This window comes from Taudactylus pleione, unplaced genomic scaffold (genome assembly GCF_031769625.1).
Source record: "Taudactylus pleione unplaced genomic scaffold, aTauple2 ptg000667l, whole genome shotgun sequence".
Taxonomy (NCBI): Eukaryota; Metazoa; Chordata; class Amphibia; order Anura; family Myobatrachidae; genus Taudactylus; species Taudactylus pleione.
In genome coordinates, this window is record NW_028285069.1 from 2685722 (window position 1) to 2713098 (window position 27377).

At 47.8% G+C, this 27377-nt stretch overlaps 1 protein-coding gene and 1 non-coding gene across 5 annotated transcripts in view; both read left to right on the plus strand.

The window, feature by feature from the left end:
- The window catches only part of CEP295 (centrosomal protein 295), a 102940-nt gene that overhangs the window by 74295 nt on the left and 1268 nt on the right, over positions 1 to 27377 (plus strand). For 3 of the 4 annotated variants that reach the window (XM_088455723.1, XM_088455724.1, XM_088455725.1), the window contains exons 25-30: positions 4806 to 5401; positions 5665 to 5802; positions 15146 to 15242; positions 23296 to 23490; positions 25049 to 25157; positions 26410 to 26509. In XM_088455723.1, the coding sequence (XP_088311849.1) occupies positions 4806 to 5401; positions 5665 to 5802; positions 15146 to 15242; positions 23296 to 23490; positions 25049 to 25157; positions 26410 to 26509 (1235 nt within the window). The remainder of the gene's footprint in view (positions 1 to 4805; positions 5402 to 5664; positions 5803 to 15145; positions 15243 to 23295; positions 23491 to 25048; positions 25158 to 26409; positions 26510 to 27377) is intronic. The other variant, XM_088455726.1, reaches the window with a different exon arrangement.
- Positions 1057 to 1221, plus strand: LOC148478274 (U1 spliceosomal RNA). Its single transcript, XR_015872420.1, has one exon. It is a non-coding gene; the product is annotated as a U1 spliceosomal RNA (small nuclear RNA).

The window sequence follows — 27377 nt, forward strand, 5'->3', positions numbered from 1 at the left end:
TAGTTCCAAGCACATTTGTCTACCTATGACATAATGCAATATGGGTAGCTTTGTATACATGCCTACATGAGTTAAGTGTATGTATGAGTATATATGTGTATATATATATGGGGCTATCCTGCTTATATATACTGTCTGTTAAAACCAGTTTTGTTCTATTGATGTTTCCAATGATAATGCGCGGCGGAATACGCTGCGATATATAAGAACTGTTAATAAATATATAGATGAAGAGGACCTATGTGTATAGTCTCCCCTGTGCATAGCTGTAGAATCTAGATAGAACCTAGTTTGGTCTCTATTATAGTACAATGCTGAGGCATACTGAGCTGATTACAAATTATGCACGCAGTGTAGCAGTCTTCCTGCTTACTTAGTCACGCAGCGGAATGGTCCATATAGAACTTGGCTCATCTCTGTAGTTCCTATATGGTGGTCAGATTCCAGCAATGAACTTGTTAGTACTTTATCTAGCAGTAATGTACTTCTATTCTGTAGGGGAGAGCACTTCAAAACTGTCGACCCCACAACTATCCTAACTGCTGCTCTACGTCATTGTGATGTCACTGTGTAGAGATAGTTGCGACTATTTTACAATTGTCTATCTCAAGATGGCTGCTGGAGTCTGTTTGATTAGGAAATTAATCAGTACTCACTAATGTCAGATGTTATTGAAGCAGTACCTCTACATATCATGGGACCCGCCGCCACTATTATAGAGTGAGTGTCTGGACCCCTGACACTAGCTCAGGGAGGAACATGCCGCAGCCTAATACAGAGGCTGTGTCCATGTCACTTTGCCCTCCGCATGACAAATATGCCTGTATACGTTAAATATAATGCAGTATACTTCATTGATCTGAGGTTGTCCTTTTGATCCCTACTTTGAAAAGGTGGGTTCAACTGGAGCTCAAATGGCTCACCTGATAAGGCAAGGGCAGAAGGCTCCCAGGATCTATACCAGTCTGGGACAGCGCGCTGCTAAAATATCAGGCCTACAGAGGATGGACACACGGCACATCAGCAGTCTCCCTGCGTGGAGGTAAGCCACAGTTCATACTTACCTGGCAGGGGAGATACCATGATTACAAAGGTGATTCTCCCAGGGCGAGGCGCATCCATTGCACTCTGGGTGTGCTGACCCCCGATGATTTCTCAAAATGCGGAAATCTCGACTGCATAATTTGTGGAAGTGGGGGACTGCGTTCACGCTTTCTCCTGGATAAATTATCGTTACCTGTGACCTTGTATGAGGGTACATGTATGTATGTATGTATATATATATATATATATATGTATTTATGTATCGCTTCTTATCCTTGCCATAAAGGCAGGGGTAGGATTTGTTCTTATCAGTTTTATATCTGATACCTTGCATATTTTAAAAAGAAAGATACTGCAATTGGAGGCTGGACTCTCCGGCTGCGGTGGGTTGGTACAACAACTTCTATTTACACCTACTATGTATGAATGTATTTGTTATATGTGTGGGTATGCCTATGCTTCCACAATCATTAGGTTACCTCTAATTCCACAGATGGGAAGCCAGCTGGGATTACCAGAAGCTGTAGGCTATAATATATTATATTGGCTCTATAGACTAGAGTCATGTTCTGCAGTTTACATTGTGATAGTCACAATTCCCTAAGGCATGGCTTCTAATATGGACCATATACTTGTCTGGGAGCCTTCTGGTAGTCCACACATGTATATAAGATAGGCACTTACACCCTTCTGGGTTTACAGTTTTGTTCCTGTCAGTTTATATCTACGGCGCCCCCTTTTCGGGGGAGTTATTATTATTACAATGTATGTGTATATAGGTGTATGTATATATACTCGCTTTGACAAAGGGGCACGTATCCCCCGAAACGTCGGCCTGTTTGTTTCAACATAGTTTAGATATACCTTTTTGATCACTATTTAAGTCTCGGAGTGCCGCTATTTGTGGTTCCTACTATGTATATATTTATATATTATATAGAGCATAATGATCTCCTGGTGCAGGAGTCTGACAAGTATACTTACTATGTTGACTTCTCATGCAACTATTTGTCTAAGTGTACGTGTGTATGTATACCAATATATTCATGTTCCTCGTATGACTACTTCCTAATAATTGGGAAACACCTGGTTTTTTTTATAGCCCTAACTGGGGTTTTCTTTACAGATGTATCCCTTCTTACTTGGGATAATTATTGCATTCTATGTCTATGTACAGGTACCTTTCTCTGTATAGGTTCCTGTACTCCATATTATTGTTTAGTCGCATATCTCAATAAAATGAGGCTATAAAGTGGCCCCTGGGTACATTCCTATCAGTACATAAAAATCCAGATTCTATTCCATCCTCAGGGCTTACTTGGTTAAATGACAACAGACCACACTTCTGCTCCTGTGCCTGAAGGTCTAGGGCCACCCGCCGAATAGGCAGGGTCAGGCCTGGCTTGATTAGATTGGTGGGTATCCAGTAAATCATGGGCCCTGCGGTTCAAGTTTAATCCCTCATTGTGAACACTATGATTGTCAAGGGTCACTGGTGGGATCCATCATCAAATATGTAATATTGCTATGTGTATCTTGACCAGTACAGGGTCTTATTTAATTCTTTCACTATCCCGCCTCTTGACTAATACGCACTTAACCATTATAAGTGTTAATGTACTAATACTTACTCTAGCAGACCGTGCTTGGGGTATATGTATAATCTATATAAGGATACACATCCCTAATGGAACAAGCTCAGGTATAGAGTCCTGTAGTACGACCTTCTTGTTACCACTAACATTTTGCTAGTTTTCTACAGTCTCTCCTACGGCAACATCGCCAGACTGAAGACTGTGCTATGGAGCATTGGTTTTTAGCCCACTGAAGCTACTCTCTATTCCCGATGTGACGGGTTGCTGTGAGATGGAGAAGGTCAGTGACATTCTACATAGTTTCTAGAGGGCTTCTGATTGCTCACAGGTAAGCGGTACCCCACTATTGCCTTGTAAGATGCTCCGATTTCATGCAACCTGACACGACATAGCCGTTATTCTCCCTTATGCATCCTAGCTGCAGACTTAGTAGCCATCCACTCTTTTTAGCAGTAGGCTCTACACTTTAGAGCTTTCCTGGCGTGCATAGCAAGTCACTTTATTCTTCTGTTGGGGTTATAATGGACTGTGACTGTAGCGCCTTGGGGGTTATGCACTTCTTTATATTAAAGCGTGACAGTCATTATGTTCCACGCAGGGGGCCTGGTTGGTTTTCCTGTTCAGTACTGTGAATATTTTCATCACACTGACAGGTACCTGATGGGTACCTCTATGGTTGTCCTAGTTCTGTAGCCTTGCTGTATGGTTGCTTCCCTATATTGGTAGCTCTCACTGGGTGACTGTTGCATCCGTGCTCTTTAACTGCTAGGGTAACTGGGTTGTTTTTATACTATGTTCAGGACAGCAGTTGATACTGCCTACACACTTCCATCATGTTGGATGTTGTTTGGAGTTTGTTGCTGTGGGTTTCTTTTCAGGTCGGCACAGTGGCTTGGGCTGTAAGGTCTCCACCTGGGATGCCCCATACACTAATTCGAGACCCACCACAGGCAGTAGTAACCACTCAATAGGCAGACAACTGATGGGCTGCCAGACATTCTGCCAGTGGTCTGGTATGGGGATTTACAGCTGCAAGGTTTCAGTTGCTGTTTTTCCCTCTGTTTCTGAGTTGATTGTACTGCTGTCTGATGCTCTGAAAGGAATTGTGGTCTCGATTCTTTCAGAGCTGCCTCTGCCTCATTGGGATCTCTATCTTTATTGGAGACTTCTATGGTTTCACTCTGGTTGCCAACCTTGTAGTAGTTGGACCTCAAGAATGGTCCAGGGCGACTGTTCGGTCTTGTCTTTTGCTCCCTGTATACTCTTGTTAGGAGTCTGTGGACAGGATCAACTCTGTATCTGTAGATTGGTATTGTTATATGTATAACTATATGAGTTATGTCCAGCAGTGCTGGGATTCTGCTGTCTCCAAATTATACAGCTTCTCATGTTCAACTCTGTTCGTGCTTGGTCTGTTTCGGCTGAGCTTACGGTGTTCAGCTTTCATCTGCGGTTGTTCTCTTGCTAGCAGTATTCCATTCGATTTACGCTGTAAGGTGTGGATTTTCTATGGCTGTTTAGCAAGGAGCCTTGATTGTCTCCTCTGCTCTACAACACTTGATCTTCAGCTCTTGCCTTTCCATTAGGCCTACGGTTCTTGGTGATCCCGGTTTTCGGTTTTGCCAAGGGTTCGGCAAGTTCTCCGCGCTTCCCACCCAGGAGGTTGGCTTTGGGACGTCCCCACTGTCTTGAACTCCAGTGTCCCCTAGTGGATGAAGGAGAAAACAGGATTTTGGTACTTACCGATAAATCCCTTTCTCCGATTCCACAGGGGACACTGGACGCCCGCCCAGCGCTGCGTACCTGCCATTTTGTTTGGTTTCTTATAAGGTTGTGTGACTGCATGTGTTCCCTGCAGTTTGTTCCTCTGTTCTCCCTCATTCGGTCTTGTTCCGTTCTGTGGTCTCCTCCTTCTCCTCGTTTTCCTATGGTCCTCCGTCTCCTCTCGGGCTCAGTTCTTAAACTGGGGCTGATGGGGCATAGAGGGGGAGGAGCCAGTCACACTTCTGAATTATTTAAAGTGCCAGGCTCTACTCTACCACCGTCTATACCCCACTGTCTTGAACTCCAGTGTCCCCTGTGGAATCGGAGAAAGGGATTTATCGGTAAGTACCAAAATCCTGTTTTTATTAAACATTATTACTTTTAGCTTTTCTTGTATTACAGATTCCTCAGGTCTCTTCCTCCCGCTGCACCCTGAGAGCACCCTGAATGAGCCGGATCTGGGCAGCCAGTACGAGATGTCCAGTAGACTTTCTGTTCATGGACTAGACCATGTGACCTCCAGGGCGCCCACACAACGTGGCTCCTCATTGTCTGCTGATGGGTCTCATGAGCCTGATGCCAATCAGCCATCCTCCGTACTCCTGGGGCAAAGCGCAGCAGAAGACACTGGCTCCTTCTGTGAGCTGATGGCTACGCAGATGACGGTGAATGACTCTGAGCTGTCTGAGCATCCGATCTCTGATTTCTTGGGGAAGAATTTTGAGGAGCTGCCTGCCGTGTATGATGGGCTACACGGAGAAGGAGACCCCGACTCAGCTGGCCATGATCCACAAGACAGCGGAGGAGGTTCTGTGCCACCCGGAGGCAGCTCTTATACTGAGACAGTGGCCGCAGCTGCTCTGCAGTCATCAAATCGTACCCTGGGATCGGAGAGTGTCACACAGGGGTCTCTCTCCGGGGGGTCCTCGGCACGTTTCCTGTCTAGCTTTACTATAGGGTCTTCTGCTGGCTCGCTGCCAAGCTGCGTCCATACCTGGGTGAGTGAGGGACAGAGGAAATAACGTTTTGTAATAGATTCAGACTGTGGCACTGCCGTCAGCAATAATGTGTCACCAGGGGGATCTCAGCTGAAAAAATGTTGTGTGTGTACTATAAGGCGACGCATATTCTTGTATAGAGATTGGCCGGGCAATTATGGCAGGAGCTAGTGGGATTCTGGGGTGACCAGGAACGATGAGCCCTGCCAGCAGGTTTAATGCATTAGATACTTGGCGTATAATTGTTTCCTTGTATTTATTAGGATTCAGAGTCTGCTCGTGGAATCTTGGAAGAACCAGACTTAACTCTGATGAGCTTTAATGACAGCAGCGTTGTGTGTTCAGAGCCTGCGATCACCCCGGCCAGTACCTCTGACCAACATGATACAAGCACTTCCCAGGTACCGTGTTACTTGGCATTACCAATCCGTATTCTGCACAGTGAGGTCCTATTTGGTGTTCATTCTAGCCCCCCAAAACCTGTTAAAACTCCTACAGTTCCTTTTTATCCTGCCTGGGGTGTCGCTCTCTGCTCTGGTGCTTCTAGCACACAAACCGCTGATGCAACAATCTGCTGAAATACAGCAAAGTGTGTTAGAAGCGCCACAGCAGAGAGCGACACCCCAGGCAGGATAGAGGAACTGCACGGGTTGTGACAGGTGCAGGGTGCTAGAATGAAGACTATTGTTAGTCATGCATATACAGTATATTCCCATTTAATGAACTAGCAAGCTTTGTATGTTTATAAACTCATGTAAAGTCTGTATAAACTGTGCATTCCAATGTCATTGTCTATAATTAGCTAATCGTTAGTGTTCCCGCTAGGCTATTTTAGTGGGGCCCCACGCTCTGCTTGATATTAAAGGGGGCTAAAACAATCTGCCCTCTGCCTTTCCCACTCGCGGGCTGCAGTGTCCTGCGGGTGGGAAAAGTTGTGGTGACCGTTCACCGCCAGGTGAATAGATGCCCTGCATCTATTTACCTTGAGGGGAGAGCTTGGGGGAAACCCAGCACTTAGAGTAATATCATACATTCGTTGTCCCTCTGTACATTTTCATATGGTATAATTATTGTGTCATGGGCTAATCAGCCGTTAATATAGTCATCGGCAGTGTGTGGATACAGCTGTGGGTCTGACACTGCCCGCCGCTGTGAATCCCCCTTTTCCCCGTCTACAGCTGTAAATGCGTGTAGTGATGCAGCTTCGTGGATCTGGTATTGTCCACGGCGGGTTTGACACTGGCCGCTGCTGCTTCTCAGGAGTCTCGTGTATTCGGGAATACCATAAGAAAATGTTCAGAGGGACAACGAATGTATGATATTACTCTGAGACACATGAATAAATGAGTTACACAAAGAAGTGTCATAAATATCTTTTCTACTTCAGGGTCCATAGGGGGTCCACAGGGTTGACCTTGGGGATATAGCTGGATCAGGATCCATGGGCACCACACAGTTAAGCTTTTAGCTCCCAGGATGCACTTGGGTCCTCCTCTATATCCCGCCCCCGAGCCACAGGCACCTCAGTGTAAGCTGGTGCCCGGCCGGAGTCGGTCACCGCGCAGGGGGGCTGCAGGAGCAGCCCCCAGAAGCTTTTTATTTTCTAATAGATTTTATTTATTTTAGTTTCTCTTTTTACTACAGACGGCAGCGAAGGGCTGTCTGTACAGACGCCTACGCTGCCGCTCTGATCCCCGACTGGCGCCGCGACGCCAGTACTGATCTGGGGATCGCGGCGGGAGGACAGAGTCCGTACTAGCCGGACTCTGTCTACCTCCCAGGACTGCTGCCGGAGTCGCCGGGGATTCAGGTAAGCCGCGCGTCGCTGGCTAGCGGCGGCGCGCGGAATACCTTAAATGCAGTCCTTTAGCCTCCGGTCCTGGGGACAGACCGGAGGCTGCTGGCAGTGGCGGCGGGCCCCCCCCATAACCCGTGGGACCACTAGACCACCAGGGATAACCGGCAAGCGGGAAGCCAGCATCCCTGGGGTTAATGGCCAGCCAGGGGAGGAAGCCTTCCCTGTTCAGCGGCTCCTCCCCTCAGCTCAGGGCGCTTTTCAGCCTGCATGTCTAGCGTCCCTGAGCTGCAGTTCACTCGGCCACTCCTCCTCTGAGGTCTCTGGCGGCCATTTTTTTCTACATGTGGCAGCGCAGATCCCTCAGGGAGCACGCGGACCGGTCCCCCTGTGTACCTCTCCCCTGTTAGGACGGCGTACACAGCACTATAGCCCTCCCAGACACTGAATCTGGGCGGTTGAGTGTAGTGTAAAGGTGCAGTGAGTATATCTTCCTGCATGGTATGTGACTTTTGCTAGTGCTGCTGTCTGTATTTTTCTCTTATTACTGTCAGCTTATATCTATCTCTTTCCTTCTTCCTTAGCCCTACAGGTGTGGAGGAGGGGCTTTTCTACTAACCTCACATATATAAATCAAGTATTTGTGAGGTCTGTCACATACAGTTGTGTGCTACGCAGTGCCATATTCAGGACTGTTGTTCAGCACACAGGGAAGTGCAGTTCTTTTTTCCTCTATTGCCATATATATTTTGTCTGTACATTATATTTGGTTATGTCTGAGGGTGAAGTTGAGCACTCCGGGACTCCAGTGTTGTTTTCCTGCAGGCGCTGCTCTGCGGGATCACATAGGGAAGAGGCATCTCTGGATGGCCTTTATGAGCGGTGTCAGTTGACTCCTGGTCAATCCAGACCCCCTATGACACAGGAGCCACCATGGGCTATGTTTTCACAGGTGCTGGTGTCTCTGGCGGACCGCCTTGCGGCTCCGTCTGCTGTCCCTACGAGGACTCTGTCCCAGCCTACCATTTCCCATTACCAGTGTACCCCGCAATTATTGCAGAGTTCCTCTGGGTCACAGACTGTGGACCCTTATTCAGGATTGCCTATCTATTTTCAGGCCACTCCTGCTACACAACAGTCTGTGGTGCCTTTCCAGACCAATGTGGCAGCTCCTCCACCATGGGTGGACGTGCTCTCCAGTTCAGTCCAGAGTCTGGCAGCTGCATCTTCGACTTTTCAGTCGATGCTGCACAATGACAGGTCTGCAGGGGCGTCTAAGCGTGCACATAAGTTGCATGCGGCGCAGATTTCGGACACTGAGGGGTCCTCAGATGAGGGTGATGTCCAGGACGACTCCGATTCGTACACCTCGGCTCAGGAGTTGGAATCTCGGTCGTCTATTAATGTACAAGCTCTGGTTAGGGCGGTGCGTGCCATTCTCCTAATAGAGGATGAGGCACCTGATCCTAAGTAGAAATTCCCTAGTTTAAAAAAAAAAAAAAAACTAAGCTGACTTCGGCGGTATTCCCCCTATCTGATCAATTAACGGATCATATGGCGGTGGCTTGGCAGACACCCAGTAAGAGATTTGTGCCTCAAAAGCGGTTGGCTTCCAATTATCCATTCCCGGAGGCGCATTGTAGGAAGTGGGTAGCTCCACCAGCGGTGGATTCCCATGTCACACGCCTTATTAAGAGTGCTACGCTGCCAATACCGTCAGTTTCCTCGTTAAAGGATCCCACGGACAGAAAGGTTGAGGCTTGCCTTAAGTCTATTTATTCCCTCTCGGGAGCAATTGCTCGCCCGTCCATGGCCATTTCCTGGGTGGCTAAGGCCATTGAGGGTTGGGCCAATGCCTTAGGGGACACTTTTCCTGAGGATACTCAGGAAGTCCAGAGGGCATTACTAGGACAGATGAGTGATGCGGCTTCTTATATTGGAGAAGCTTCCTTGGACGCTAGTCTGCTAACCTCTAGGGTGTCGGCTGCGGCTGTGCATGCCCGCCGCTCCTTATGGCTGAGGTCCTGGAGAGCAGACGCTGATTCAAACAAGGGCCTGGAGGCCTTACCTTTTAATGGGGAATTACTTTTTGGTTCAGACTTGGATAGGATCGTGGATAGACTGGCTAGGTCCAAGAAACAAGCTTAGAGTGCCAGGCGTCCCTCTTCCAAACAGGAAGATAAGCCTTCCGCCTGATGGGACGGGCCTCCCTCTGGGGGATCCCAGAGGGGAGGCCGACTTCTTCATTTCGCCCAGAGTTGGTTCAATACCACCACCGATGCCTGGGTGCGAGAAGTGGTCTCCCAGGGGTACGCCCTGTCTTTTCGGCGCAGACCGCCTCACTAGTTTTTCTGCACGAGTCCTTCTCAGGACATAGCCAAGGCTATGCTGATCAGGGAAGCTATAGACTCCTTGCTGACTGCAGGGGTCATTGTACCTGTTCCACAATCTCAGCATGGGATGGGGTACTATTCTGCTGTTTCTGGTACAGAAACCCAATGGCTCCCATCGACCTGTTCTAAATTTAAAGTCTCTGAACAGGTTTCTCAGGATTCCCAGGTTCAGAATGGAAACCTTGTGTTCCATAATTCTGGCTATGGAACCAGGGGATTACATGGTCTCCCTGGATATCCAGGACGCTTACCTCCATGTGCCGATAGCAACGTCACATCAGAGGTGTCTGCGGTTCGCTCTGTTGCACCGTCACTACCAGTTCCGGGCTCTCCACAGCGCCGAGGGTGTTCACCAAGGTGATGGCAGTTATGGCTGCCCACCTTCGGAACCAGGGGGTACGGTTGTTAGCGTATCTGGACGACCTCCTATTGCTGGCAAGCTCTCCGGAGGTTCTGCTGCAACATCTCCAACTGACGGTGGCTTGTCTGCAGATGCACGGGTGGTTAATAAATTGGAGGAAGTCATCCCTGATCCCATCTCAGCAGATGGTCCATCTGGGGGCCCTCCTAGACTCTTATCAGCAGCGGATCTTTCTAACTCCAGAAAAGGTATCTTCCCTACAGTTGCGGATACGCAGTTGCCTGGATTGTGCCAGTCTTTCGGTACACTCGGCAATGAGAGTGCTAAGTTCCAGGGTGTCGGCATTCGACATGGTGGAATTTGCCCAGTTTCACTCCAGGCCTCTGCAGAGGCTGATTCTAGCAAACTGGAATGGGTTGCCTCACCGGATCCGGTCACAGACCCTGGTGCTATCTCCGGATGTACGACAGTCCCTGAATTGGTGGCTTTAAACAGCTCACCTCCTCGAGGTTCGCCCCTTTTGGATCCCGGACTGGCTTCGACTCACGACAGATGCCAGTCTTCGGGGTTGGGGGGCGGTGACAGGCTCCTTGTCACTTCAGGGTCGTTGGACAGCGGAGGAAGCGGCTCTCCCCATCAATGTTCTGGAACTAAGAGCCGTGTACAGGGCTCTGCAGTCGGCCGGCACCACTCTTCACGGAAGGGCAGTGCAAGTGCAGTCAGACAGCGCCACCACGGTGGCGTACATCAATCACCAGGGAGGAACTCGCAGCCGGGCTGCGATGGCAGAAGTGTCTCACATCCTAACCTGGGCGGAGTGCCACTTTCCAGCGATCTCTGCAGTCTTCATTCCCGGAATCCTCAATTGGGAGGCAGACTTCCTCAGCCGTTACGACGTGCATCCAGGGGAATGGTCGCTTCATCCAGAGGTATTCCAACTACTCATGGACAAGTAGGGACTGCCGGAGATGGACTTGATGGCCTCTCGTCACAATCACAAGTTGCCCGTGTACAGGTCAAGGACAAGGGACGACGGCGCCAGTCTGGTGGACGCTCTGTAGGTCAGATGGACGTTTCAGCTGGCATATCTGTTTCCTCCGATATCCCTTCTGCCTTGGGTCCTGCGCATGTTCTAGCAGGACGGAGGCACTCTGGTACTGGTGGCCCCAGCGTGGCCAAGACGTCCGTGGTACTCCAACCTACAGAGTCTGTTTATCGACGTTCCGTACCTTCCTCCTCAGCGGCAGGACTTGTTGTCTCAGGGGCCCTACCTTTACCCGGATCTGGGTCGTCTGTCTTTGACGGCGTGGCTCTTGAGACGGCCGTCTTAAGGTCCCGGGGCTTTTCTAGTTCCGTTATTTCCACCATGCTGAGGGCACGCAAGCCTGCTTCTGCAAGGATTTACCATAGAGTGTGGCACACGTACTTTCAGTGGTGTGAGTCCAGAAACTTATGATCCTCAGGTATTAAGAGTTTCAAGGATTCTGGCTTTTCTTCAGTCGGGTTTGGACTTAGGTTTACGCCTTTCCTCTCTGAAGGTGCACGTGTCTGCTTTATCGGTTTGGTACCAACGTAGAATTGCTATGTTACCGGACGTACAGACTTTTTTTCCAGGGTGTTCTCAGGATTCAGCCACCCTTTGTGCCTCCGGTGGCACCGTGGGATTTGGCGGTGGTTCTTTGAGTTCTGCAAGGTCCTCCCTTTGAGCCTCTTGAGTCAGTTGACCTCAAATGGTTAACGCTTAAAACTGTGTTTCTCCTGGCTATTGCTTCAGCAAGGAGGGTTTCCGAGTTGGGGGCACTTTCATGTAGTCCCCCCTTCTTAATTATTTTCTCCAGGACAGAGCAGTGCTTCGCACTCGTCCTGAGTGTTTACCTAAGGTTGTCTCTAAGTTCCATATCAATCAGGAACTAGTGGTCCCAGCCTTTCAGTCCCCTGATCTTACAGCAGGGGAGACTTCGTTGGACATTGTCCGTGCTCTCAGAGTTTATGTTGATCGGACTGCTTCTGTTCGAAAGTCCGACTCCTTGTTTGTCCTCTTTGGTTTTCATAAGAGGGGTTGGCCTGCCAACAACCAGACTTTGGCCCGTTGGTTTTGTTCTGTTATTAGGTAGGCTTAGATACGAGAGCATTTACCTGTTCCAGCCTCTGTTAAGGCTCATTCCACTCGTTCTGTGGGCCCTTCTTGGGCTGCTAAACGTGGTGCCTCAGCTGTTCAGCTGTGTAAGGCAGCCACTTGGTCTTCGGTTCAAACGTTTCTAAGATTTTATGCGTTTGACACCTTTGCCTCTCAGGATGCATCCTTCGGGCGCAGGATTCTCCTTTCTGCACAGGAGCGTCCCCGCCCTTAGTTGAACTGCTTTGGGACATCCCCAAGGTCAACCCTGTGGACCCCCTATGGACCCTGAAGTAGAAAACAAGAGATATGGTAAGAACTTACCTTTGTTATCTCTGTTTCTACGAAGTCCATAGGGTCCACAGGGCGCCCGCCCTGACGCACCTGGCTTCTAATGGGCTGTGTTGCTGGTCACCGGTATTTCCGTCTCCTTTTTCTGTGAGTATGGTTTCTTGTGTGTTCCAGTCTTCCTTCTCTCTGTTCCATATTCTCCTCCGGCCTAGGCTGCTTACCAACTGAGGTGCCTGTGGCTCGGGGGCGGGATATAGAGGAGGACCCAAGTGCATCCTGGGAGCTAAAAGCTTAACTGTGTGGTGCCCATGGATCCTGATCCAGCTATATCCCCAAGGTCAACCCTGTGGACCCTATGGACTTCGTAGAAACAGAGATAACAAAGGTAAGTTCTTACCATATCTCTTGTTATCCATGTGCAATACCATCACTAATGCTGGGCATACACTGCCAGATAAAATGTCTGTCAGACCGACAGACATTTTATCTGGCCGGCTGCCAGCCGCAGATGTCCGCAGCATACACTGTGAGAGAAATCTCAGTGTATAGCCCGATATCCGCGCTCCGCCCCCGGGGGAGGAGACATTTCCCTGTTCGTTCCGTAGGAAGGAACACAGGAAATGTCTGTTTGTTGGCTGCGCTGGGCATACACTGCCCGCTGCGGCCGACAGTTTCCCGGGAAATATCGCATCGGACGGAGCAATATTTAACCCTCGGTCGCGCCCCCCAAACGCTACAATTATTTCGGCGATTCGCCGATATCGGGTGGATCGTCCCGATAATTGCAGCGTGTATGGCCAGCATTGCTAACCTGTCCCCTTTATCCCCTCTTCTGTATATTTTTATCTTTTTCAAATATCAAACGAGAAAAGAAACAGTAACACTAAATATCATCTGTGGACCACAATAAAATTGAAACAATACATAGTTTACAATGTTGCAATCTGCTCTGATATTGTATTGACAAACCAGACAACTTTTGTTCAGGTGAGACCGTACTGCAGAAATATACTGATAGATCATATAATAAATATATCTATTAACTCGAATTGAATATCCGAAGTATTGAACACTATATGACTTTGCAAAACTGTCCTAAACAAGGGACACACAAAAACGTGAATTAACACAGAGCAACTAAATAGCCAGTACTATGGGCCTCATTCATAGGCGGTCGGAGGATGCAAGCGGTCGCTCAGAAACTGGGCGGCCGCTTGCATCCTAACCTCCCGCCTCTGTTTCGGTCGTTAGGCTGTGGGTTTACAGACTGCTCGGGTTATGGTCGCGATGGTCAGAGACCATCGCGACCATCGGGGCTTACGACAAGACCCTAGGGTAGGGTCTCACTTGTCGTAAGCCCCGGAGAGCTTCTGGCTCTGTCAGAGCCGGAAGCTCTCCACTGACATCACTAGTGATGTTAGTGGGGCCTCCCCCAAACGGTAGGCGTTCCCATGGGAACGCCTCCGTTTGGGCTGCCAACCCCCCGGCCCGCCTTCCAAACGGGGCGAGCTGTCAATCAACATCGACAGCTCGCCCCCTTTGGAAAGAGACCCGCTACGACCGGCGCTGGCGGTCGTAGCGGGTCTCACGCATGCGCACGAGGGAGCCGGCTGCCTTGTGCGCATGCGCACTAGCCAAACATCGAGGCGGCCGTGCGGTCGTAGACCGTACGGCCGCCTCTGAATAAGGTCCTATAAATCAGCATTCTGGATTTTTAATCTAATATATTTACTCACTTTTTCTAATCTTTTGGCACTATTTTTAATATCTATATTTTCATAAATTTTTGTATGTGATCTTAATTGAACATGAAATAAAGGCTATTTTTTAATTATTATCTAAGGAAGCAACTAATTCCCATAAGGGTCCTGGAGTGCACCTTTTAAGTCTCACACTATTATCTCTTTTTGATTTTGGTTACATTTGTTATATTTAAAAATCTAAATTGTAGTCAATGGTGTTTCCCAGGATGTACAATGATATAAGTAGTGAGCTATGATGTCTTTAATGTAATGGGGCACATGGAATAGCTGACTGTGAAATGACTTCACGATTATGACATTGTAATCGTGCAGTAGTTTCACAGTCTGTGCAGTGCCTACACTGAGCGATCAGTCATTCAGTGTAGGGACCCTCCCTCATCCCCGAACATGGGCAGTCTGTCGTTATAGTCAGGTTGACCTACATGTGCGGCCGATGATTGTTTTCGGAAACGACCAGCGGTAGCGCGCATCGCTGGCGGTTTCCGACAGTAATGTGCCCGATTCATGCACGATTCATGAGCGATTTAACAATATCGTTCAATCGCTCATAGAAATCGGCAAGTGGCTGTGCGCCTTTAGAGTATGTGATTATATCCTAAGTTAAAGACTGTTGATTTGTGCTTTAAAGCTGATGAAAAAGGTGGTTACTTAAAGAATAAGCAAATTAATAACAAAACATCAGATCACATGAGCAATCGTAGACCTCACACATTTTGCATATACATTTTATAATAATCCAAAACATAATGTTCTGGAACACAGCAAAGACCAGTCCTCTGTAGATATTTTAACCTACAGAATAAAATGTGGTTTATATTTAGAATTTGATTGAAGGGGCAAAGTGGAGGTTTTTGCCTCTGATCTACACCTATCCTTTTAATACTAGTCTCAGCGCAGCTGACACCTACTGAAAGCAGGAGAAAGAGTTGTGGACTGATTGGGACAAAATGATCTAATTGTTAGAACATTTCTTCTTTATTACCTGTCTGGTCTGATCACCACTAATATGGCTCTTTTGCTTACAGAGTGCCTATCAGCCCCTGCCAGCAGAGGTGGACATTTCGGGGGTTCCTGTTTCAGACCAGTCTTCAGTAGGAACATCTTTATCACAGCAATTTGCAGGTATCAGTGATTCGGAGCAAAATTGTTTGAAATGTTGTGTTTTTGTTATCATGATGAGACAGTTGCAATATATTTCCTTATTCACCATTATACAGGTTGAGTCTCCCATATCCAAATATTCCGAAATACGGAATATTCCGAAATACGGAATATTTTCAGCATGACTGAGATAATGAAACCTTTGATTTTTGATGGTTTAATGTACATAAACTTTGTCGAAGGCACAAATTATTAAAAAGATTGTATAAAATAACCTTCAGGCTGTGTGTATAAGGTGTATATGAAACATAAATGAATTTCATGTATGTACACAAACTTTTTTTGATGCACAAAATTCTAAAAAATATTGTCTAAAATGACCTGCAGGCTGTGTGTATAAGGTGTATATAACACACAAATGCATTCTGTGTGTATATTTGGGTCCCATTTCCAAGACATTTCATTATAATATGCAATTATTCCAAAATACGGAATATTCCGATATCCAAAATACCCCTGGTCCCAAGCATTTTGGATATGGGAGACTCAACCTGTGTGTGTGTGTGTGTGTGTATGTATATATATATATATATATATATATATATAATGTGTCACAACTAGATCCCAACACCCATAGGGTCATATTCACTTAAGCGCGAGGTTTAGCGAGGAAAATACTGTGCGCCCAATTTTGGAGGGAAGCACAAGGGCTGCTGGGATATGTAGTTCTCCCAGTGCCTGTACTGGAGGGGGGGGGGGGGCGACACCGGGGGTCACACTCTCACCCATAAACACACTCACACACTGACATACTCACCACTGCTGCAGAAGACTGGGTCCCGACACTGGATGCAGAAGACAGCTCTTCGGAAGGTGAGTATTACAGACAAGTTAAGCTAATTGGAAACTAACAATTGATTAATTAGTCATTAGGAGGGGTTCCGCCGGGGTCCCAGAGCATTTCGCGACCATTTTTCCTAATATTATGGATTTTAGGAAAAATTGTTCGTGCTGTAGAGGTGCGCAAAACAAACTCCCGGCGCTCAAAAAATCAAAAACCCCTAATTGAATAGAAAAAATCCCGCACCTGCTGGCAAATCCCACGCAGGTATGGGATTTTTGCTATTCTCGCCCCCAACTGAATATGCCCCATAGTTGTACAAATTTGCCAAGCAAATTATTTTATTGTATAAGTTAAATGAATATATAATGAAGTAAACCAGTTTGTGTATAAGTGCATATAGTTGTACAGTATATTTGTGTTTTAATTCATTGTGTATCTTTGGGAAACACATTGTCTTTGCATAGAATAAGTATTGAGATTAGGAACTCGTACTGTATGTTAATCAGATCTGGTTTACATTTGATCTACATTGGGGGACAGACAATACATCCATTTGTTGTCAAGAAGGTTTACTTTCATCAAGTCATCTAGATTTGTTAAATTCCAAATTTGGCAAGGCCTCATTGCTATTTAAATGACAGAGAACTGACGGCTATTATCATAGTCTTGACCTAAATGTTGAATTCTATGTAATTATAGATTGAATGTTCATTTGGCTATTTTACATGGTTACGTCCCTTTAAAACATGCCAGGAGAAAAGCCGGGATACTGTAGATAAGATCAGGGATATAAATGATTTGTGAGTTAGAAGAAGGGATGGAGTTTAGAGGAGGGAGGAGGAGTGAGGAACAGAAAGAGACAGAAGGCAGACTGGCACGAGAGAAGGTAGATATGGTGGTTATTGGCCTTATTGTATTAGTTATGTAATCCATGTGCAGTCTGCCCTTCCCCATAGCTTCCTTACGCCAGTCTCCCTAAACAGACTCTATGGGGTATACTTACTAAAGTGAGAGTTTTAATGAAATATTGGATTGTAGTTGACAATGTGATAATACGGTTTTATAATATGTGAACATTGAGGATCTATTGTTGTTGAAAATACACTTTATATACTACATCGTAGTGCAATCTTTCTTGAATAGAATTATCCTAATGATTTAAAGGTATATTTCCTTGGAATAACCTTGCGAGTAAGTTATTCAAAGGTATATAATTAGTTATAAATTCTGATCAATTATTAAATGATAAATGTAGAATATGTCCTCCTAATACGAGGAAAGCACAAAAGACGGCTATTATAGAGACCATAAGTGGCTGTACAGATGTGTCTTCATACACTGGGCGACGTTACTCCATATGGCGCGAGACCCCCGGTGCGACTAAGATGCTCTGAGAGGGGTAACGTTCAGTATTTTTCTTTAAATTTAACATCTTAGTCGCATCGCAGACATAACAAAAAACAGCTCACAGTGTACCAGAGACGCGACCTTAACCGCACAGGAATTGGTTTTACACGCGTACAAAGGCGCAGATAAAGAATAACGGAATGTGGCCTGGTCAGTGTACACTAGCAGTGCAGTTCTGTCGCTCCCAGTTGTTTTTATTTATGTAAATAAGACGCACATTTTAAGCAAAGGACACTCGGCGTGGCGTGAGGGGTTTTCTTCTACACAATCTATGGGTATAGGTGGAGCAGGAGGTGTCCGGGCACCAAATGGTTAAGCTTCTCCCAGTAGGCCCGGCTCCTACCCCTAATGCTCTGCCCTCTGCCCCAAAAGGGCCAGTTCAGTTTGGTGCCCTGCAGGAGCAAGGCACATGTTAGAGACTGCTCTCAGCTTTTTTTTTTATTATTTAATTGTATTTATTTTACTATAGTTTTATATATGCGTGCGCAGCGCTAGGCGTCCTATAGGATGCCCGTACTGCTGCTCCACCGACCCCTGGCAACCTCTGCACTGGCGCGTGGGTCAGTGACCTCGGTCTGTTCCCCAGCACACACCAGGAACCCGCAGCTGGACGCTGGGGAAGGAGCACAGATGGTGCTCAGAGGTAAGAGCGGCGGTGCTGACAGCGGTCGCCCAGGCCATCTGGCATCTCCACTAGACCACCAGGGCTCAGGCAATGGTGCGCTTCATTAGAAGCAGCCATTGCCCTGGGGGATCTGATTCAGCTCAGGGGAGGTAGGCTCTCCCCATTCAGCCCCACCCCTGCTCCCTTGGTGCAATCCCTCGCTGTGACAGTCTCTCAGCTGGGAGAATCCCTGTGGCATGGCTGAGTGGCCATTTTAAATGGTGCCTACTTCAGTCAGTCTCTGGAGAGCAGTAAAGGGCTCCTATCTCCCTGTATACCTATTCCCATGGGGGCAGGTTATACGCTATGCTCCTTCCTATCGACTGGGGTTTGGATTGTTGAGCATTAACTGCCCATTAATACAACATTGAATGTTTCTGTGTGCAGGTATTTGTGCTCAGGAACACATTTTATTTCTAAGTTTCTTCTGACAGCTAAGTAAATACCTCTCCTGTAAATCCCCGCTTATTGTGGGGTGGGGTCACATACATTGCACTCCTCCCTTTTATTGCACACAGCAGTTTTTCTAACTGGTGTGTGGGGAATGTCCTGGATTACTTACCAGGTTATCCAGGGGCAAAGCAGCCAGGGATGGGGGTGCTTCAGTGTTGTGTAACTGCAGGACTTCTTCCTCTGTACTTTCTCCTCCGGCTCCGTACCACGATGGGCTCTGTCTCTGGTGTTTTGCAGATTTGTATAGAGTGTCAGTCAGCCATGACTTTCATCTGGAACCGGCCTGGATACCTCTCTTATATAGGTAAGGTTGCAGTTGTCTGAGGCTGGACAGACTAGTGCACATCCTCTGCAGTGTCAGTGTGTCCGCCACACAGACTGGCAACCCCAGGGCCTGCTCCCCCTTCTAGCATCCCTACTAAGGCCTAGCTGGGTACCTTATAGCATTCTGCCTTAGGCGCCATGTATGCAGCCCTTCCCGCTTAAACGTAGGCGTCTGCATCTTTCCAGCTGAGGCTGGACAGGAACCGTACTTCAGGTACATTACGGCCTCGCAGCACTGAGGTCGTATGTTTCATTCCCACTGCGGCCCTAACTGTGTGGAGTTTGGCTATTCTCCCTGTGCTTGCATGGGTCTCCCAAACCAGTCTAGATAGTGCTGCATCCTAATCTATATAGTGTTTCGTTCCTGTCCGGTAACTGGAAGTTCCTCCGCTCACTGGGACACTAATGTTTCAGACCTTTTGTCTATCCCATACCACAGTTAAATGTAGGCGCCCGGTTTAACGGGATAAGTGCTTTTCTTTGCTTCAAGGTTGCTGAGACCTATGGCCACTCCAACCTGAATACGCCCAATGTCGTCTGATCTCGGAAGCTAAACAGGGTCAGGCCTTGGTTAGTACTTGGATCGCCTGGGAAAACCAGGTGCGGTAGACTACAGTGCTTTGGTCGGTAGACTATTCGACATTCCTGTCTTTTGCGCAGCGTGTGGACCTTCTATGGAGGGCTTGCCTTAATAGGCACCTCTGGGTTTCTAAGCTTCTTGCATCTTTCAGTTCTCTCCCTGCTGCGGACTGGATATAATGAGGCTCCTCCTCAGTGGATGCTCATTTGGCCTGCCTAGTCAAGAACGCTGCCCTTCCTTGTCCAAATAAGACATCCCTTGGGATCCGTTGGACAGGACAATGGAACTTTCCTTAAAAGCAACTTATATTCTGCAGACGCCATCGCGCATCCAGTCCTGACTTCTGCTTAGGTAGCTATAGCCTTTGGAGGTTGGACGGATGCTCTTTAGGAGAGCCTCAGCTCAGATTCCCATTGGAACGAGCTGCGTCAGGTGAGAACTTCTAAGGGTGGCCTCTTATATAGAAGAGGCAACAATAGCTACTTGTGTCCTGACTTCAGGTGTCAGCATCCTTGGTGACTGTTAGGCGAGCTCTCTGGCTTGATTTCTGGAGCACTGACTCAGACTTTAGGAAGGCCGTAGGGGGGCTCTTCTGCTTTCAGGTCACAGCTCTTTTGCTTTCAGGTCCTTTGCTGGGATCCTGTTTTGGACAGGATGGTAGCCACAATGACGGCTTCTAGCACGACCTTCCTCCTTTCTGTGACTTAGGTCGCGATCTTCTAATTTTCGTTCCTTGCCTCGGAGGGAAGGACCAAGGGCCAACCATTTCTCAGGGCTCCGGGTAACCCAGATCTACCAGTTATCCTGCCTCCAGGTCTACTGACAGACTTGCGCTTCACTAGGCAGACCTCCACCTAGCGGGGGTCCCAGAGTGGGAGGACTACATTTGCTGTTCCCATCACCTGGATGGCTATCGCGTTGGTTACATGAGGGTGAGGTTTTTCTCTCCTAGGGCTACGCCGTAGCCTTTCAGGAAAGGCCTTGGTTCCTGTTTTTTTCAACTGGGCTGTTCACGTCCTGCTGGCCTCCTGAGTGGGACTTTTTGGCTCTGGTTGACCTCGGGTCCTCCTTGGATTTCCGGTAGGCCTGTATGCTGTTTCCTATCCGGCCCAGTCACCAGAGCTTCCTCTGGCTTGCTGTCCGAGAGGAGCCTTTTCATTTTCAGACATTTCCATTCTGTAATTCCAGAGCCCATCGACTTTTAACGAAAGTCATGGTAAATCATTTACGCTGCAGTGGCATCTGGTTTCTACCTTACCTAAACAACCTTCTGATCCTTTCCCGGTCTCTGAATGTTCTCAAGGAGCACCTCTCAATAGGTCTCTCCAGTCCCACAGAGAGCTCGTCAAAGGGATGCATTCCACCTGGACTCCGTCACAGGAGATGCACCTTCTGGGGGGTCTTGCTCGATTACAAGATTCAGTGGGTCTTCCTCTTACCAGAAAAGCTTTGGGACCTATAGATCAGAACTCTCAGGGTTTTTAGTCATCGCTGAGTGTCAATACACTCCTGCATTCAGATCCTGGGCTTATTTGTCTCCACATTCGTCATGATGGAGTATGCCGAGTTTCACTTCCGGCCTCTTCAGATGGAGAATAGTCCCTGTGGATCAGGTCCCACCAATGGCTCACACCTTCCTGGGAGGTTAGGTTCTCCCTCTTGTGGTCCATGAGTCCCGCTTAGACAGGGGCTGATGTCCTCACTGATGTCAACAACCTTCCAGGGTCAGTGGACAACTTCCGTGAGCCGGATGCCAATCAACTTGATGGATCCGAACAATCTTCAGAGCTCTCTGCCTGGCTCGGCTGCTCCCACAGCATGGTCCGCTCCAGGTTAAGTCCGATAGCGTGACTGCCATCGCCTACATAAACCAGTGTCACTCGCAGTCACACCGCATTGTAGAAGGTGAATTGTGTTCTCATCTGGGCAGTTTGTTAACTTCTGGCTCTGTCTGTAGTCTTCCTACCCAGAGTCTGGGTTGGGGAAGAGAGCTTCTTCAGCCACCTGGGCATCTACCCATGCAAATGGGGGCTTGGTCCAGATGTCTTTCGAATCCTAGTTCTTTGCTGGGGCTGGCCGGACATCGCCTTGGTGGCATCTTGGCACGAACACAGACTATCCAGGTACTGCTCCCGTACCAGGCTTCCGGAAGCCCTTTAGGTGGACATCTTGCCGGTCCAGCAGGAGTTCCTTCCTTCGTATGTCTTCCCTCTGATTTTGTGGACCTGCGTGCTGCAGTGGGAGGGAGGCATGGTATTCCTGGCTTCGTCCTATGGGCCTTGGTGAGCTTGGTACTCAGATCTTCTATCAACGCTGCATCTTCCTTGTGGTCGGATCGCCTGTCTCAGGGCCCGAATCTGGCTGTTGTGTTGCTCTTGACCCTGTCTTGAGCACTTCTAGGTTCTCCAGGTTGGTCATTCGTACTATGCTGTATGCCTGCAAGTTCCCCTATGCAAGACTTTGTCACTACTTGGGCGAATTTACTTTGCATGGGTTTCTGACTGGAGTTTTTTCCAAGAGGGTTTCCCTCTCTTGGGTGTTCTCCCTTCCGCAGGTGGGGTTTGCTTGTTCCTCCGCCTCCCTCCTTGTAAGTTTCCACACTTTTTGTCCTCCAGGTTGCTCTGATGCCTGACGTCCGAACTTTCCTTCAAGGTGTTCACCTCTGACGGTGTTGTTCCTTGGTGCTTTGAGCTCTTCAGTCGTCGCCCTTTGAGCCCTTGGTTTACGTGGATGACCGCTTTCCTGCTCCCAGCGAGTGTTTCTCTGGGGGATGTTGTCCTGTCCCTCCCCATTGTTTGTTTTTTTTTTTTTTTTTTGCTGGGACTGGGCTGTCCTTTTGAATGTCCTTAGGCTACCTTCCTTTGGTAGTCCCTCGGTTTCTCATCACCAGGCTCTTTGGTTTCTGTGCTCAAGTACCTATTTTTCTACGAAGGAGGCCTCTTTGGATTGTGCCGGCCCTCCGGATCTATGTGGTTCGAACTTGGGTTCTCTGTGGATTAACCCCCTTTCGTCCTATACATGGGACTGGCCAGATTCCACACAGGACTCAGCCAGCTGGCTCTGTTTAATTTTCTGTCACGCTTCCGAGATGGTGGTCCTTTCAGTTGCATTTTTGCAGTCAAATTTTTTCCACCGGATTGTACTACTTTGGTGGCTCACCAGAGATGCCTCAGCTGAGCAGCTCCGTAGAGAGGCCCTATGGTCCTCTGCCCATGCTTTTATTCCAGTACTGTTCATTTAACACCTTCGCTGCCGCGGACGTGGCTTTTTGCCGAAGATTCTCGGCGCAGCTCTGCGTGTCCCCTCCCGGATGTCCTATGGTCTAAGCCTTTGTCCCCTATGGATTGTGTAGAAGAAAAAAGGACTTATGTCTTACCTGGTTAGGTCCACCCTGGCGCATTGGGCTGGCAGGGTTTTTTAACTCTACTTCCAGTCCTCCTTTAGCGTTTCTGGGTGTTTGGACATGTCTATGTAGGTTTGTCTTCCTTCTCGCTCCTGCCTTGGGCTTGCTAACTAAACTGGCCTGGCAGGGGGTGGAGTGCAGGGGGGAGGAGTCAGGTCTGCTGGAAGAAAAAGCTTAACTATTTGGTGTCCGTACTCCTCCTGCTCCACCTATACCCTATGGTCTAAGCTTGTGTCTCCTATGGAGTTAGAAGAAAAGAACTTAACCAGGTAAGACACAAGTCCTCTTATTTGGCGCGACTGTAGCCACAGTGAAAAGGACACATCTTTATAATCACATAGCAGCAATATCCTACAGGACCACTACTACCACTAACCAGCAATAATGATCATTTCTCAGAGCTAGTTCTGGAATTTACATCTACCCCAGGGAGTCTGCAAGAAGCCTTCCTGATGAAGAAAAGACATTTAATTGAAAAATCCTCCAAAAGAATTCAAGAAATTAAAGAAAGAGAGCGAGTTCCACAGAAAATGTATCTGAAAACTCGACAAAAGGATAAACCGGCTTCCCAGGCAGAGCAGCAGCCCCGTTCTGGTGAGTGTTTGCCCCCTGCTTCTATTTGCATTATTTTATAGCTTGCAGTGTGTCCAATGGGCTCCTTGCTGTAATGCTGGGCCACAGTATTTAAGGCTTTAAGGGGAATATTTATTAATTAGCTGGTTAATCGTGGCAATGAGAAATTAAGCATTGCCCAAATGTAACAAAATACAGAAGCAGGGACAGAGGCTCCTGCAATGTGTTAAAAGCTAACGTGATCACTACACTACTACTTTATAAGTTGGCAGTGCCACTGTGCATGCGCCGTCTGATGACCGCTCATGCGTGAGCGTCCATTGCCGGAGCAGGATCCTGCAGATCCCTCTCCCGGTAAATTTGCAGTGTATAGCCTATAGCCTACACGTAAGTTGGCTTTAGCTAAAGGAGCCTAGAAGCAGCCCACATAGATTCCTATGAGGGCTGCTTTTGTGATTGCATACCTTGTCCACAAGCCACAGATATTATATAGCAAAGTGGCCACGATTGCTTTTAAAATAATATTTCCAAGTTCTGAGAGGTGGTTGTTGCTGCCTTGGTGGTATCTGACTTCAGCTGGGTACACACCTGTACGATCATCGGGCCGTTCATCCAATATCGAGAGAACGGCCGTTCAATTGTATGCTGTTCTGATGCAGGAGCGTTAGCCGATAAACTGCTTTTAACGCCCCTGCAACGGTCAGGATCGGGAGGTCGCATCTTATGTACGGTTTAATAATTATTGGGTCGACCTCCCGATCCCATAGAAGCCCGTACACATTGTGTTATGTCTGCACAGTGTGTACGTGGCTCACAGACAGCTGACAGGGGGTCACACTGGGGACAGACTGCAAGGCTGATCAGGACAGTTTTACCCGATCAGCCTGCAATGTAAAAGTGTGTACCCAGCTGTAGGCAGGAAGGTGCTCCAGACAACTGATGCTACTGCAACATTCCTCCAGTAGAGGGCGGCCTTGAGGCATCCCATCATCTGTGTCCATCTGCCACAGATTAAAAATATTGCCATGAATGTTTTTGACTGGCTACTGTGTTGAACCAAACATGTTGTCCATACTTGTGTACACTCCCTCCATCAGCCAACCTGCTTTTTATTAATTTGGGGGGGAATTCAATACCCAAACATTGACACAATGTTCTTTTCCAAAATGGCACATCAAGTCCATCTGCATCGCAGGTTTTACCCTATAGAGGTGCGAGTGAGGACTTGATGGTTTTCATTCTAGCACCCTGCTGCACAATGTCACAACCCGTGCAGTTCCTATTTCCTACCTGGTTCCTATTTCTCTGCTCTGTTGCTTCTAGCACACTCAGCCGATCCAACAAACTTTTGAGATACAGACTAGAGTGTGCTAGAAGCACCAGAACAGAGTGACACCCCATGCAGGAAAGAGGAACTGCGTGGGTTATGACGGGTGCAGGGTGCTAGAATGAACACTACTTGTGATGACTGCACTACCGTAACTACCAATTATGTGCGCAGCTGGGCATCACATTGTGTACAGTTGAAGATTACCCTTTTATTGCCACCCCTTAACAAATGAGCTTATTCTATTTCCAGATACGGTCAACAGTGACGGAGGACATTTGAAGAAAGTGGTTGAGGTCAGAGTGTGCACACCAGAAGACCGGAAACTGTCTGAGATAGAGATGCACCAGCGCACTATACGGTAGGGTGATCACTATTTAGTGCCGCTACAGATTTAGACAAAAGAGCACAGGGCACACAGTGACATTGGTGTGAGTGGTGGGTGAATAGTATAGGTATATAACAGTCTGGGCACAGGGCACACAGTGACATTGGTGTGAGTGGTGGGTGAATAGGATAGGCTACATAAGTCTGTGCACAGGGCACACAGTGACATTGGTGTGAGTGGTGGGTGAATAGGATAAGCTACATAGCAGTCTGTGCACAGGGCACACAGTGACATTGGTGTGAGTGGTGGGTGAATAGGATAGGCTACATAGTAGTCTGTGCACAGGGCACACAGTGACATTGGTGTGAGTGGTGGGTGAATAGGAGAGGTTACATAGCAGTCTGTACACAGGGCACACAGTGACATTGGTGTGAGGTGGGTGAATAGGAGGTTACATAGCAGTCTGTGCACAGGGCACACAGTGACATTGGTGTGAGTGGTGAGTGAATAGGATAGGCTACATAGCAGACTGTGCACAGGGCACACAGTGACATTGGTGTGAGTGGTGGGTGAATAGGATAGGCTACATAGCAGTCTGTGCACAGGGCACACAGTGACATTGGTGTGAGTGGTGGGTGAATAGGAGAGGCTACATAGCAGTCTCTGCACAGAGCACACAGTGACATAGGTGTGAGTGGTGGGTGAATAGGATAGGCTACATAGCAGTTTGCACAGGGCACACAGTGACATTGGTATGAGTGGTGCGTGAATAGGAGAGGTTACATAGCAGTCTGGGCACAGGGCACACAGTGACATTGGTGTGAGTGGTGGGTGAATAGGAGAGGTTACATAGCAGTCTGGGCACAGGGCACACAGTGACATTGGTATGAGTGGTGGGTGAATAGGAGAGGTTACATAGCAGTCTGGGCACAGGGCACACAGTGACATTGGTGTGAGTGGTGGGTGAATAGGAGAGGTTACATAGCAGTCTGGGCACAGGGCACACAGTGACATTGGTGTGAGTGGTGGGTGAATAGGATAAGCTACATAGCAGTCTGTGCACAGGGCACACAGTGACATTGGTGTGAGTGGTGGGTGAATAGGATAGGTTACATAGCAATCTGGGCACAGGGCACTGGGCTCAGTCCTGTCTGATTTTATCGGCTCACCGCGTCCTAGATTTCTGGTTTGCGTCCTTCATGTAACACACCTGCCAGTTCTAACCACGACACACACATCCGCTAAAGGGTATTTACTAAAGGGCTTGTTCTGGCGTCTCCTCCAGGTTATACAATCGGCTCGATGAAGTGAAAACAAGGAAAGAGGAGATGATGCGCCAGGAGTCCTACTCCAGGAACCGGGAAAAGGCTAAAGCGTTCAAGAAGGTATAGTGAGGATTTCATGTTTGTTTTCTTGACCTAAATCAGGTAACATATATTGAGTTCGTTCCGAGTGTCTTCCCCCTGCCAGGCTTTCTGTAGTTTGTGTTATTTGGAGCATTAGTGTTTCATGTTGCGTTCCTCTGGCGTCTTTGTCATCGGTTTGAGAACATAGATCACTATAATTAGTGAATGCATATCCTCTTCTCTGTGCATCTGATGCATCTCTCTACCCGCTATTTATTATTGCAGGTTGCTGAGGAGCAACCAAGGAGCAATCTGCTCCTGGAACAGACCATGTAGCAATGCAAGTGGTGCTAATGGATTTATTTTATTTATTGCATGCAGGGAAAATACTGGCCGCTATATCCCTGCATGCAATAAATAAAACAAATACGCGTCCGCGTATCCCCGTTTAAAAATACACCTGCCTCACCCCCTCCCCGAGTCTATTTTGCTAGTTTTAAAGTTCGTCCCCAACTGTGTTTTTTTTTTTTTTTTTTTTTTTTTTTTTGCCCCCAAAACAAAAGTACTTTTTTGGGGTCTCCTAAGGTACAAGTACTTTTTAAAACATTTTTGACACAGATCACTTTTAGGGAACTTTCCAAGGGGTGCAGGGTGGTTTTGGGAAGTCTGCACCCCAATTCTGAACATTTTCTCGACACCTATTCCTAGGGGATACTTTTCCGCCGGCTCTGTTGCTTTGTCTTTTCGCACCAGCGAAGTCGGACAAATTGAATACGGGCGGGGAAAAGTGGAATCGGCTAAAATGACGTAATCAGCAGAAACAGACTATTCGCTTCTAATTGAATGTGGCCCTTAATCTCTGCATATTTTAAATCTGACCCTTTGGCAGTACAACATAGTTTTGCTA